Consider the following 15,548-nt stretch of genomic DNA (forward strand, 5'->3'; position numbering starts at 1 on the left):
AACTAATGAATACTCTTGGATAATTATTAATTCATGAGCATTTCCAAATCAAGTAAATCAAACAGGCAAGTTAAAAGTACATTTAAGTACATGCAGAGATTATATATTTATTATGCTTTGGTGTTATGAAACAAACAATACTCTCCCAATCAAAAGAAGTTTTGCATTTGCTGCTTCAAAGATGCGTGAGCAAAAGCAATTTAGGTATTTTACAATACATAGGCTTACAGGCTATTTCCCACTCAAAGCCAAATGTCAAATTCTCTGACTTTCACTGTCTAAAAGCTTAATTCCCATTAGCTTTAATTAACGGAAAAACAGGCTTTTGCTGTGCTTTGCATAATGTTTTTAATTTGATTACGGTTTTGGAGGACCTTAATAGCCCCCATAACAACAACATATGATCATTTACCTCAGATTTAGAAAAAACATCTGAGATATTTAGTGTTTGCTTGGTTGTGAAGTGCTCATTTGATAGCGCGATAGTAGTTTTATAAATTTTACATTTAGTTTTTCTGTGATCTACTTTTTACCACCAAGGCTTTGAAGTGATAATTCTGCAGCAAAAGCTCCTAAAATAAATATTTTCCTGACTTGTTAGCCTTTATTAACAGGTACGGTCTGGTGATTTGTTTGACTTAAATGATTACCAGTTGATAAGAGTCAATTTATGAAATGAAAAAATGGAGTTGAAAACAGCTTAATCATAACAACAAATGTGAAAAAATAAAGGAAAGGGGAAAAAATATTTTGATAAATGGATACTAAAATTAAGTGACAAACAAAATTCCAAACAAAACAAAAATTGACTATCATTTTTTTAATAGACCAGGTGCATAATGGACATTTTAAAAGTGGGAGGACAACTTTATTAGATCCAAAAGTTTGCGTTCATATAATTATTAATCACGCTTTCCTCTCCACACCAGCCATCTCAGTCCCCAGAGAAAGAGTTTTCATGAACAGGGGACATTGTAAATGTGCAAAGACCTCAGCTTATGCCAGAGAACATAGATATGCTGATTTTTCTTTTTAAGAGTATAAAATCCCAGCAAAGTCACAGTTTTAGTTTGTTTACATTAAGAGTATTCTTTAGTTTGTATTATTCTTTTTTTTTTTTTTTTGGAATTTAAAATATATATTTTTTGCAAAAAAAAAAAAGTGCAGCATTTAAGAAAAAAAAAAATGAAAGGCCACTTCACTTTATTTTTGACTAAATCGTGAATTGTGAGATTAGTATCGTGAATCGCATTAAATCGTAAGTCAGGTGAATTGTTACATCCCTATTCCCTAGATAACTTTTTACTGAACAGTTATTAGAAATAACAATTCACCTGAAAACAAACATTTGCTTTTAATGTACTCACCCTCGAGGCCATCCAAGATGGAGGTGATTTGTTTCATCAGCAGTACATTAAGAAAAATTTTTAGCTGAAACTATGGTCCTTATTATTAAAAAAAAACTGCAAGTGAATTGTTACCAGCACTATGGAAAAATATACATGCAAAACAAAATTAAGAGAAGTAAAAGACTTAAAATTCTTGCACAGACTGAAGTAAACATCATATTACCTTTTCATATTACCTTTAATCCACATGTCAGCAAACAATCATGAGTGTTTTCATGACAGTCTGGACTCTGGAGCACAAGTTTTCTTGGTTTTCACAGAAGCAAATAGTCAAACATGCTTAACCATTAGCATTTATTGTGAGCCTCTAAAACAGAAAACATAGTAATTATAAGCTTTTTTTAAAGATCAACATTTATTTTAGAGAAGAAATACATTGACATATAAATTACTTTAACGCATATCTCTCTCGAAATGCTGCGTACACTAACAAAACAGAGAAACATGCATATTTCTCAGAGCTTTATGGAGTGATCTTTGACTGCCTTCAAAATAAATCTGTTTCCAAGGCGATAAACATCAAAAAATGTTCAGCACCGAAGGTTAAATATAGACAAGAAGGGGTTTGGAATGGAAGTGCAGTTTGTGGCAATTACCTGATGAAAAGCTCACGACACACATTTATCTGAGCGTGATGTTTTGTATCACTGGTCTCGGATCATACGTTGTTTGAAAAAAGGAGCATCACCTCAGCAAAACGCTACGCTCCATATTACAGTATTAGCCTACCTTCCTTAAGTAAATAGCGTGGTGTTTCGTGATATAGTTTACTGACGTTGTTAAGCGGTTGAAATAGTGATTAAGCGATTATTTGAAAGACATTATATTTCAGGAAGTTGTAATGTTTCTTTTAACACACCTTTTAACGCTCATTCTTGTTTGTGTTGTTTGAGTAAAATTGCGTCCGGCTTAAAGGCCACACGTCGCCGCCTTCACTTGATGGATATGGAAAATATGATTGGATATTGACTTTGTTCATCAAAATATTCTAAGACATGAGTGGCTACCAGATAGCACTATTTTCACGTGAAACTACCCTCAGCAATTAGGAGTTTTAATGAAATTTGAATTATAATTCATCTAATTATAAATTAATTAATAGTTTAAACACTATAAATGTAGCTGAATTATGGAACTGCCCCGGTAAATCAGGACATCCAGTCACCCCACTACACTGGTCTAAAATTGAAGGGGTAGTTCACCCTAAAATGAAACTACTCACGTTTTAGCCTATATTTTCCTGAGGTAAATGTTAGCGTGGTGTTTCTTGATGTATACTGACGTTGATACGCGATTGAAAACACTAATTTAGCGATTATTTGAGAGACATTATGTTTCAGGAAGTTGTACTGTATCTTTCAACATAACTTTTAACGTTCATTCATGTTTTTATCTTGCTGTGTTTGTGTTATATTGCGTTCAACTTAAAGGCCGCAGGTCCTCGCCTTCAACTGATGGATATATGGAGATGTGATTGGATATGGATATTGTTCCTCCAGTTTTATACATAGGTTAACAATGTTACACATAGGCCAGTGGGCACAGGCAATATGTTGATCTTGCAAACAATGACAGGGTTATACCTTTAAACTGTTATCCTTAATATTTGACATATGATTTAAAAAGGGTTTCCAGGTGGCTTCGAAGTCAGCAATGCTATGAGAAAGATTGTGTCTAAGTGTCTCTAAATGAAAAGTGCTACAGAATTCCGAAAGCCAGGATTTAAAAAGTGGTTTTGATGCCTTTTTTCATAGACAAAGAATAATTTTTTTTGCTATCACCATTACATATTGGACAGCTTTTTTAATTTGATGACTGAACCCATGAAGTCAGACCAATCAAAAACAGCAATTGCTAGATCAGGGGTAAGGTCACAAGAATGAGCCTTAGAGAATCTGAATATTATGCTCCAAAACTCTAAACGTTTTGGGCATGACCAAAAACAGATTTTGGTCACATTTGTGGCATTTAAGTATTTTAATAAAAAAGATTTTGGTCACATTTGTAGCATTTAAGTATTTTAATAAAATTTGAATCATTATTTAGAAAAATTATAAATAAATTAATCATATAATACGTTTAGATACTAAAAAAGTAGCTAAACTATGGAACTGTCTCAAGAAATCAGAACATCTGGTCACTGGTCTAAAATTGAACGTACTCACTTTTTACTCAGCCTCAAGTGGTTCCAAACCATCATATCATCCTTTATGTTCAAAAAAAAGGAAAATCAAACATGTTTTTAGGTCACACTTTATTTTGATGGTCCGTTTGTTGAATTTAAGTTTCATTGCCACAAATTTTCAGTATAAGACTGTTAGGTTGGGGTTAGGGTTCGTGTAAATTGACATGTACTTGCATAGTTTCTTATCGTCAGTTAAATGTCTGTTGAAGGAGCAGTATCAGCAGATATTAAGCAGACAGTCCACTAATACTCAAATGGGCCAACAAAATAAAGTGTTACGGGTTTTTATAATATATATATATATATATATATATATATATATATATATATATATATATATATATATATATATATATATATATATATTTATATTATAATATTTTATATAAAAGCTAAAACATATTGTAACAAATCTTTGATCTTAACTAGCTATGCAATCTGTAAATACAACTGAAATCAAGCCAGTTTTTACCTTCCCCAATACAAGGGGACATCAAATGAAATTAAAAGAGCATTATTCTTTATAATCTGCTGTAAACTCATTTAAAAATCATTTGTTCATTTATTTACACAGGCACATTGAAGTGCTTTTTAAAGTATGACCTTCATTTCCTTCATCTCTTGCATTCAGTCGCAAACAAATTGTGGCATTTGGATATTTGAAAATGGGTCACAAATAAAATAAGATTAAATTGTTAATTTATCATTAAATTGAATATTTGCCTCGTTCCCTGAAAAATTGAAGTGGTTCTTATTTGCTGGATGCTGAGAGTCTAAATTACAAGTTATCTTTAATGAGGCACTTCTGAATTGTTAATAATAATATTCGGCCTGCATATTCATTTGTCAGCAGGAGGTAAATTCACAAGTCAGATCTGCTGTTTTTTCCTCCAACTTCTCCATTCCATCGGGGGGGAAAGCGAGGTCAAAGAAACGCAGGCTGGATGCTGGGCTGTCCTCACTCGTCACTGAATCTGGGGCTGTTGATCAGGGTCAATACTTATGCAACAACAAAGATTACTTTTAAGAGAGGTTGAAACTAATGAGAGCTCCTCTGGACGTCAGATCATGTCTTGCGCTTACTTATAACCCAAATCTCCAAGATCTAGTTAGTTAAAGTTGTGCCAGTGACTTTAGAAAATTGCACTTTAAGAAAAGTCATTAAACATAAATGAAGGAATTTTATATACAGATATTTAATTTAGCACTGTGCTGAGTTTCAGGGTTAAAGGAAATGTCCATCAACATTATGATTTATGTTATTATTTAGATACATAGTAACATCTATTATTTATATGTAACCTATAAATATATAATATGATATAATATGATATAATATAATATAATAACATTATATTATATAATAATATGAGTTTGCTAAGATAGTATTTGTTAATATTAGGTAATATACAATCACCGGCCATTTTATTAGGTACACCTGTTCAACTGCTCGCTAACACAAATCAGCCAATCACATGGCAGCGACTTAATGCATTTAGGCATGTATACATGATCAAGATGATCTGCTGCAGTTCAAACCGAGCATCAGGAATGGGAAAGAAAGGGGTTTTAAGTGACTTTCAACATGGCGTGGTTGTTGGTGCCTGATTAGCTGGTCTGAGTATTTCAGAAACTGCTAATCTACTGGAATTTTCACGCACACCCATCTCTAGGGTTTACAGAGAATGGTCTGAAAAAGATAAAATATCAAGTGAGCAGCAGTTCTGTGGGCGCAAATGCCTTGTTGATGCCAGAGGTCAGAGGAGAATGGCCACACTGGTTCGAGCTGATAGAAAGACAACAGTAACTCAAATAACGACTCGTTACAACCGAGGTATGCAGAAGAGCATCTCATTCAACCTTGAGGCGGATGGGCTACAGCAGCAGAAGACCACACCGGGTGCCACTCCTGTCAGCTTAAGAACAGGAAACTGAGGCTACAATTCACACAGGCTCACCAAGATTGGACAGCAGAAGATTAGAAAAACGTTGCCTGGTCTGATGAGTCTCGATTTCTGTTGCAACATTCAGGTGGCAGGGTCAATATTTAGCTCAACAACATGAAAGCATGGATCCATCCTGCCTAATATCAACGGTTCAGGCTGGTGGTGGTGGTGTAATGGTGTGGGGGATATTTTCTTGGCACACTTTGGGCCCATTAGTACGAATTGAGCATCGTATCAACACCACAGCCCACCTGAGTATTCTTGCTGACCATGACTATCCCTTTATGACCACAGTGTGCCCATCTTCTGATGGCTACTTCCAGCAGGATAACGCGGGAATCATCTTTCTTGAACTTCTTGGTTTCTTGAACATGACAATGAGTTCACTGTACTCAAATGGCCTCTGCAGTCACCGGAGCTCAATCCAATAGAGCAACTTAAGGTATTTGGTGGAACGGAGATTTGCTTCATGGATGTGCAGTCGACAAATCTGCAGCAACTGCGTGATACTATCATGTCAACAAGGAACAAAATATCTGAGGAATATTTCTAGTACCTTGTTGAATCTCTGCCACGAAGGATTAAGGCAGTCCTGAAGGCAAAACGGGGTCCAAACCAGCACTAGTAAGGTGTACCTAATAAAGTGGCCGGTGAGTGTATTTACTAACACAAACAAACAATTAACAATACATTTATTACAGTATTTAATCAATATTTATTCATGAAAATAAAGTTGTTGATTGTTAGTTTTTGCATTTTAATAATGCATTAGCAAATGCTAAACTATGATTAATAATTGCTGCACATGTATTATTTATGATTAGTTCATGTTTGTATATACATTAACTGCTATTAATGAAACCTTTTTCTAAAGTGTGACCCCTAAATTATATACAAATGCTATCAGTTTGTCTGTAGAGTGTTAGCAATGTAATTTTTATATATATTGACTTATTATTGTTTAACATAAAGCATTACTACAGTAACAAGTGGACAAAAGTGCTTCACTAATGTTACACAATAACAAGAAATACGTAAAACAAGCTAAACTAAATTAAGAAGCTTAAATATACATTGAAAATCCATCAGTCTATGTGTACTGGGATGAGCGGCGGCCGGAAGTATCTGGATAACTTGACATGTGTCTGACGCGAGTTACATGAAGACTGCTCTCTTTTCACCCAATCAATGAAGACCTTATGAAGAGCCCATAAAGCCCTTTCTTAATGTGGAGCGACAGCTTAAGTCTCAGAGCAAACTAATCCTCCATGACAGCCTCTGATTGGTGCGTTCACTAGCTGATAGATTTAAATTACACTCAGATTGACACTGCAAAAGCAATGCTTTTAAATGCTGCTTGGAAAGAGTCTCTCCCAGATTTTAACTAAGTAACACTTGTTTACGATATAGTCACACTATGTTCTAATTTATTCAGATTCTAATACATTCACTGTTTTATTTACATTAGATTTGAATATATTCACTCTCGATTCTAATTTAATCATTTTAGATTACAATTTATTCACACTGGGTTCTATTTAATTCAAACTAGACTGGTTTACTCAAGATTTGAATTTATTTACACTAGACTTTAATTTAATAACTCAAGATTTAAATTTATTTACTCTCGACTTTAATTTATCCACTCTAGATTGTAATTTATTCACTCAAGATTTAAATTTATTTACACTAGATATATATTTTCTTTACTCTTTAGATCCTTGTTTTTTCACTCTAGATTACAGATGTCAAACCCAGTTCCTGGAGGGCTGCAGCTCTGCACAGTTTAGTTCCAACCCTGCTTCAACACACTAAAGCTGAGGTCACACTGGACTTTTCTCCCCATAGACTTCTATTCATACACACGCAAATGCGTCAGACCAAAAAAACAAGCTTGTGCGACAAGTTTCGCAGTTCGCTGCATTGGAAAGTTCAAGCTTGGTGAACTCTGACCTGTGAAATCGCATCACTTGACTGTGTGAGACCAATTGGGGATCAAAACAGGACCTCTCTGGACAGAAATTTTAAATATGGAGCAATCACTCGCTTTTTTAAATGTTTAATCATCTTGTTTAATCCCGAACCTTTTCGCAGCGCCGCACGACAGAATTTTGTATGCTCAAACTCGAGTGTGACCGTAGCTTTAAGCTGCGGTCACACTGGGCTTTTCCTCCCATTGACTTCCATTCATACGCACGCGAATTAAGTTAAGTTAAGTTAAGTTAAGTTAAGTTTCGCAGTTCGCTGTGGTGCAAAGTTCAAGCTTGGTGAACTGCCCTGCGAAATCGCATCACTTGACTGTGTGAGACCAATCGAGGATTAAAACAGGACCTCTCTGGACAGAAATTTAAAATATTGAGCAATTGCTTGCTTTTTTAAATGTCTAATAATCTTGTTTAATCCCGCCCTTTTTCGCAGTGCCACACCACAGAATTTCGCACACACAAACTCTGGTGTGACCGCAGCTTTACCTGTAGGTTTCAAACAAGCCTGAAGGACTCAATTAGTTTGATCAGATGTGTTTAATTAACCAATGAACAAATTAAGCTGAGGTCACACTAGACTTTTCTCCCCAAAGACTACCATTCAGACACACGTGAATGTGTCAGGCTGGAAACGCAAGGTCATGCGTCAAGTTTCACAAGTCGCTTCGGTGCAAAGTTTAAGCTTGGTTGAGACCAATTGAGAATCAAAACATGACCTCTCTGGACAGGAATTTAAAATATTGAGCAATCGCTCGCTTTTTTTTGTAATGTCTAATCATCTTGTTTAATCCCGCCCCTTTTCGCAGCGCCGTTTTTTTTCGCAAGCTCAAACTCTAGTGTGACCGCAGCTGATAGAATCAGTAAGAGGCGACACTCCAGTGCGATTTGGGAAACAACCACTTGATGGCACGGCTGCCATTTTGGAATGAAAATTCCAATAGAACAACAGCATATTTTAAGTCTGTAAAATAAACTATTAAAAGTACTGATGATTGTGATAGTAAGTGTTGTATTGTCTTATTTCAGGTGTTATCTCAGCTTTAATGCGGTTTTTAAATAAATAAATAAAATTTAAATAATATTTAAAAAAATAAATTTAAATTTATGAATTTGCTAACACTCGATTGTCAATAGCTTTAGATCTAGATTTAAGATTTGAATTTATTCGCTCCAGATTGAAATTATTTCACTGTAGATTCTAATTTATTCACACTATATTCTAACTAGATTTTAGATTATTCACTCAAGTTTTCAATTTATTTACACCAGATTCTATCACATGTCTTCTAGATTCCAATTTATTTGCTCATGATTTAAATTTATTTACAACCGATTCTAATATATTCACTCTTATTCTAATTTAAACACTCTAATTCTAAACTATTCAGTATAGGTTTTAAATTCAGATTTTTTTTTTCAATTTAGTAACTTTGAAATATAATTTATTCACTCTAGATTTACGAATCTAGTTTATTTACTGTAGATTTTAATGTAGTCATACTACTAATTCTAGTTTATTCACTCAAGATTTTAATATATATAGATAAATTTTTATTCATTCTAAATCTAAATTTATTCAATAATTTATGTATCATCACTATTCTATTTACCTGTAGATCCAAATTTCTCTAGATCTAACTTATTCACATTAGGAGAGTGAGTGTCAATCTGACAGCAGACCTCTAGATCTAAATGTAAACTATAAATTCTAATTCATTCACATTATGGGAGTGAGTCTCAATCTGACAATTTTTAATTTGTTCACTTTAGATTCAAGATTTAATTGATTTGCTCTAGATTCTAATATGTTCACTCTAGATTTTACGTTCTAATTTATTCACACTATATTCTAACTTATTCACATTAGGAGAGAGTGTCAATCTGACAGCAGATTCTAATTTATTCACTCTAGATTCAAGATTCTAAATCATTTACACTAGATTCTAATATGTTCAACCTAATTTGAATTTCACTTGTCTATTTGAATCGTAAATTCTAATTTATTCACACTGCATTCTATTTTATTACCGCTAGATTCTAATTTATTCACTCTAGATTCAAGATTTTAATTCATTCACAGTAGATTCTAATTTATTGACAACACGAGAAAGTGTTTCAGGTATTCTGTACCTCATCCGTGTGCATCAACAATACAGAAGCGCAGAGGGAAAAGCCCTCAGTCACAGATGCGTCTCTGCTCTCGCCGAGTTTGGCCTGCTGATAGAGATTATAATACTAAACATGAAATTGTCTTACATAACACATTGTAGTTTCACTACAGATGATTTAGTGTCCATCCAGAGAGGAGCAGCTCTTGCGTAAGCGGCTCTGACCTCATGAGATTTACCCATCAGCCCTCATCGCTGAAGCAAAGGTATCCCCTGGGATTAATGCTGGTGCTTTAACCCGCAGCGAGACACTTCCACTGCACAGGCATTAAAACCCTGACAACATACCAGCCGCTCACATCACTTACATGATATTAGCAGCAGGACGGAGGCGGGGACATCGACTTCCTGTGACGACAAAACAGTTAATTGTTCCTTGCAAGCAAATACTATGTAAGTGCGAATGGCCTGGAAAGTGAAAAGTGTTTAAGAGGGAGGAATGAACATAAAGATAAGACTCATTTTGACAACAAGAATGAGAGAGAGTGAAATAATTATATGGTGAAAGACAAAGGAGAAGACTTTTTTTTTTTTAATAAGAGCAGTTTCATTTAACAAAATAAATATATAAATATTCATCAAATTAGTATACATTTTTCTCAGCTTCCTCTTTTTTTTATAAAGATAAGAGTTATTGTCTTATTTCCTATAATTTGAACTTTTAGAGAAGAAAATGTGTCATTTATTTAATTTAAATTAGTATAGTCATACTATAATGTTAATAGTAAAGTAAAAATAATAGTAATAGTTATTATACAAATTATTTAAATTAATTATTAGGATCCTGGGCCCTTGACTGAATCAACATAGACTCATTCTAAAAATGTAGCCCTATAAACGTTTCTGGAGATCACGAATTATGTAGCCAGAGCTTTGTATGGCTGCATTTCCTCTTTTAAAACAAACGTTATGGGGCGGTATGACGCCGTTCATTTTCTCGCTTACCAGCTGACCGATTATCTCTGTATGGATGGCTTTCCAGCTGTTACCAGTTTGTTCTGTAGCTCGACACGTACGTCGGCAGACTTAAGACGCAGAGAGGAGCTGACCACGATGACGGGGTTTGAACTCGGTGAAGAACAGTTCCAGAAAGCAGGTAAAACAAAAGGAAAAAAAAAGTAAATACCAGGGTGAGAATGTGGTAAAATCTGAAAACATGGTAAAAATCAGGCTGTCGTAAGGGTTTTTCTTTTTCTGGATTGCTTTTGAAAACACTGGTTGGGTTTAGGGCAGGGGAGGGTGGGGTGGGGGTATCGGTCGGTTGGTCAGTCAGTCAGTCGACAGCAGCCTCTGGTGGATTTACGAGAGGACAGCAGGTACGAATAGCACTCGCAGGAGAAATTTGAGATCTGAAAAAGCGTACAAGGCGGCCCTTATGGTGGATTAGCGAAAACAAAAACTGCAAAACAACGTAGCTCCTGGGATTTATTTTTCTCTCTCCAGAAATGTACATAGGGGTACGTAATCAAAATGAGCCTGGGTTTGGAAGAATATATGCAAAAATGAACGAAATAAACAAAATACTAAAAATGCTTGCTTGTTAAAGTTGCTAACACTAAAATAACAGTTTTAAGAATTTTTTTTTAAAAATCATAACATCAAATCAGACCAAAAATCACCTGCAGAAGTCATACAAAACTTGTTTTATAATCCATATAGAAGTTAATTTAGGTTTTTGTGCCCTGCATTGGTAAAATGTGACTTGGAAAATGGCTTATCATCAGAAATTATGATTTTTACATAAAAACTTCATAATTCAAAATTAGTTAGGTAGCTAGTAAGTAAGCTAGCTAGCTAGTAAGGTATATATTGTATAAGATAAGTTATATATTTTTATTATTTTTAAAACTTCAACTATGTAATATATATATATATATATATATATATATATATATATATATACACAGTTAAAGTCAGAATTATTAGCCCCCCTGAATAATATTATCTTTGTCATGATGACAGTACATAATATTTGACTAGATATTTTTCAAGACACTGGTATTCAGCTTAAAGTGACATTTAAAGGGTTAACTAAGTAAATTAGGTTAACTAGGCAGGATAGGGTAATTAGGCTATTGTAAAGTTATTGTAAAATGATGGTATGTTCTGTAGACTGTTGAAAAAAATAGCTTAAAGGGGATAATAATTTTGACTTTACATTTTTTTTTCAAAAATTAAAAACTGCTTTTATTCTAGCCGAAATAAAACAAAATACTTTCTACAGAAGAAAAAATATTATCAGACATATTGCTCTGCATATTTCCTTGCTCAGTTAAACATAATTAGGGAAATATTTAAAAAAGAAAAAAAAAAAATCAAAAGGGGGCTAATAATTCTGACTTTAACTGTGTGTGTGTGTGTGTGTGTGTGTGTGTGTGTGTGTGTGTGTGTGTATGTATATATATATATATATATATATATATATATATATATATATATAGGAAATTTATAAAATTTCCGAATTCCGTTTTTAAAGTGATCCAAATTACTCAAATAGCTAGTTACATTTTTTAACAGTTAAGATTATTAAAAAGGAGATGCAATGTTTTTTTTATACTCATTTTGGTATGCAGAAGAGTAGTATGTTGTCCTGATACTGTAAAATTGGTGAAAGTTATATCAAATTGAAGAGCCATCTATAATACTAATAAGAAAAGGAAAGAAATACATTTGTAATTTTGAGAAATAAAAAAATACTTTTTTGTTTTAAGAGAATTAATGTTTTGCAATGTATACAATGAGTAATTGTGCCCTACTGTACATGCATTTCGTGGGAAACGATATCACAACTAATTAAATAATTTTTAGTAAAAAATCTTAGAAATAAAAAAAGTATTTCACAAAAAATCCAAAATATAAACAGCTACTGTAAGTAAGCAGCGGAAGATTTTTAACGCATAACGCAGTCTGTATAGTCATTCTGGATCGCCGAAGAGCCGTAAGTGAAAACAAGCAAGTCTGACTGAATCTTCGCCTCTGGAATCTCGGGCTGGACGGTGTTCAATGCTCTTCAATGGGGAAGCACCTGAGTCCCGTTTGGCACGGTCTGCCTGCTCCACCTCCTCTGGCTCAGAAGCTTCCGGCTCCTCTGCACTTTCAATCGCACATCAAACACCTCCTCTATGGCTTTCTTGAAACAGTGAAAATTGTAGTCGATAAGCCCTGCGTGAGCAAAGACAAGAGTAATTAGCCTTCGGTAGGATAGGATCGCTCGTCCCATTCCCAGATTGGATCACTGCATAAATGCACTTTGAATTAAGACTGTGACACACATAAAAAGAGATGTCATTTAGCTTTGATCCAGTCAAAGACAAAATAAATCATTTAATAACACCTACACGGAGATACTAAGACATGCGGTGTCTATATGAAGTCACACATCATAACATACATTCAGTTTGAATAGAAATATAAAGCATGTTCCCTGGTATTTTACATCCCGTATTAGATCTATAAAAAGCGTATTATTATTCAGATATCGCCATCATGTATTGTGAAATATACTGTGCAGTGGAGATCAAAAGTAGATAATTTAAACTTTTATTTTTTATGAAATTATGTCATCATCATTCAAAATGTGAAGTGATTTTAGTTGTGGCTTCACCACATGAATAGAACAGTGTTTTATGAGATAAAAAGGCAGTCGGATTCTTATCCTGGTGATCAATTCCAGCTGCAGTATTGAACTAATTCTCCACATGATACACTCTCAGAAATAAAGGTACAAAATCATGATACATTTTTGTTCTTGACAGGTCCTTAAAGGATCACGAGGCACCAAAACAAATTTTTTGAGATGTTGACAGTCATATATAAGTCCCACGCTGCTAAAAACACTATTAGGACACATGCATTTAGCTAACAAGTGAAAATTGGTTGGTTTTGCGTTATTTCGAGCAAATTCATTCTTCCGGTTTGAAAAGAAAATTTGAAGTTATGTGACAGTGATTAAATCCTTGTATAAAATACAGCGTGGCTGTCTACACTGGCCGGTACAACGTGACGTCTTTGAGTTTTCATCACTAATTCAAGAGAAAGACTTGATTTGAACCAATCAGCATGCTCTATTGTGAATGACGTGCAACTTCATTAATATGCATGATAGCTTCGAAGACTGTTTTTACTAGTATAGTGTTCAGACGGCAGAGAGACGCCATGTTGTGTTGCCAACCGTAATTAAAACCAGTGTTGCATTTATAAATGTGCCTCAATCAAGTCTTTGTTTCAATTTCCCAGGATGAGGGCACCACACTGTGGATTACAGTGGTCTGCTAACATGCGACAAAAATATGTTTGCAAGGAACATGTTTTACCCGAGAGCTTTTCGCATCTAGAAATATTGAAATCCGGATTTGCCGCTCGTCTCCTTTCAATGAAAAATGCGGCTCCAGTTTGTGTTGATTGTCCTGTCTCTACAGATTTGGTAAGTGTGTGATGAATGTTCTTTGTTTATGTTTATTCAGATGGCAAAGTTAGTTAGTTATCGTCAGCACTACTCTTTCATACCTTAGTCAAAATTGTTTAGTTACTAAGTTTACAGTACGTTAATTTCGCTACAATATTATGGACTGAAAGATCTGCTGTAAATGCTGCTCTCCTAATGTAAACATGTCAACACCTTAATCAAACTATTACCGTCATGTAGATTTTTGCCGCACATGATTTTCGCCACATTTTGTGACAGGATAGTCTATACACACACAGCTGTTTGACGTTATTGTTTGCACCTACCGAGTCTCTGCATTGAGAAATACTGAGGTTTTTTCTCCCATTCGGCGTGCGGTATCAAATTCAATTATAACAACACTCGTAAAGCAGTTCCTCGCATCCAATTACTCGTTTGTTACGGGGGACATGCATGAAATGTTCCTGAATGAAAGTGAAAGTTCCAAACTGCAGTTAAAGTCGACAAATTAAGAATTAAACACCCAAAAATGTGGATAGCACAGCAATGATGCAATGATTTGAATTATGTGCTATAACATGTAAAACAGGATCATGAAAGAAACATTCAAAAAGCAGCTCATGTAAACACCTTAATCATATTATTGTCTTATTTAGATTAAGCAAGTAATTCAATTACTGCTGTCCATGTGTATAGTCACTGTCTCCCCTGTGTTTGTATTTGTTTTGCCTCTGTGAAAATCAGCCCGTGCATGTACTGAAACTCCACTTTTTATACAAACCCTTCCCTCTTTCGCCACTCGACCCTCCCACCTAAACACAGCTGCACTATAAGGGGGGGGGGGGGGGGGGGGGGTAATTTTCAGCGATTACAATATATTTAAGTATTGCAAGTGAAAGCGAATATTTTCAGATTTTTAAAAAGATATTACTGATAAATTCATAAAGTATTTAGGACACATTTAGGCAGAATGCATCTTTGTACTTGAAACGCAGCGCTCAGGAACAGTTTAAAACTTGTCATGTCAACTTGCCCCAGTAAACAAATCCCGCAACACTTGCCCCGGCTTCGCGCTCTTCTTATTGGCCCACTGCTCTAAGAACTGAACGCGAATGGATTGGTTAAAATCATCTGTCAATCACTCAGTCAGATAACAGGAGATACAACCAAGAAAATGTAAAGAGCTGAAGATGAGAATGAAAACAACACTGACAGATTTTGTCTTAGAAACACCTAAAGCACAAATAATGGCACATCTGATTACTGATCATGTGCAGAATGTTAATCCACCATCTACATTTTTCGAAGAGTGGATAAAAGACTTCCATTGGCTTCAAGTCCGCTATGAAAATAACTTAAACATTCACTGTAAAGTCTTTAAATATAATCGCCAGATGCTGTCAGCCATGCAGCTATATGTAAAAGTTAACACCACGTACACCATCCCAAA

General features: G+C 34.7%; 1 protein-coding gene across 1 annotated transcript in view; it reads right to left on the minus strand.

Moving 5' to 3' along the window:
• Nucleotides 1-12,142: 12,142 nt before the first annotated feature.
• The window catches only part of rragd (ras-related GTP binding D), a 39,704-nt gene continuing 36,298 nt past the window's right edge, over nt 12,143-15,548 (minus strand). Inside the window, exon 7 of the mRNA XM_056476856.1 lies at nt 12,143-12,855. Coding sequence (XP_056332831.1) covers nt 12,704-12,855 — 152 coding nt within the window. The 3' untranslated portion in view covers nt 12,143-12,703. The remainder of the gene's footprint in view (nt 12,856-15,548) is intronic.

Source organism: Danio aesculapii, chromosome 17 (assembly GCF_903798145.1).
Source record: "Danio aesculapii chromosome 17, fDanAes4.1, whole genome shotgun sequence".
In the NCBI taxonomy this organism is placed as follows: Eukaryota; Metazoa; Chordata; class Actinopteri; order Cypriniformes; family Danionidae; genus Danio; species Danio aesculapii.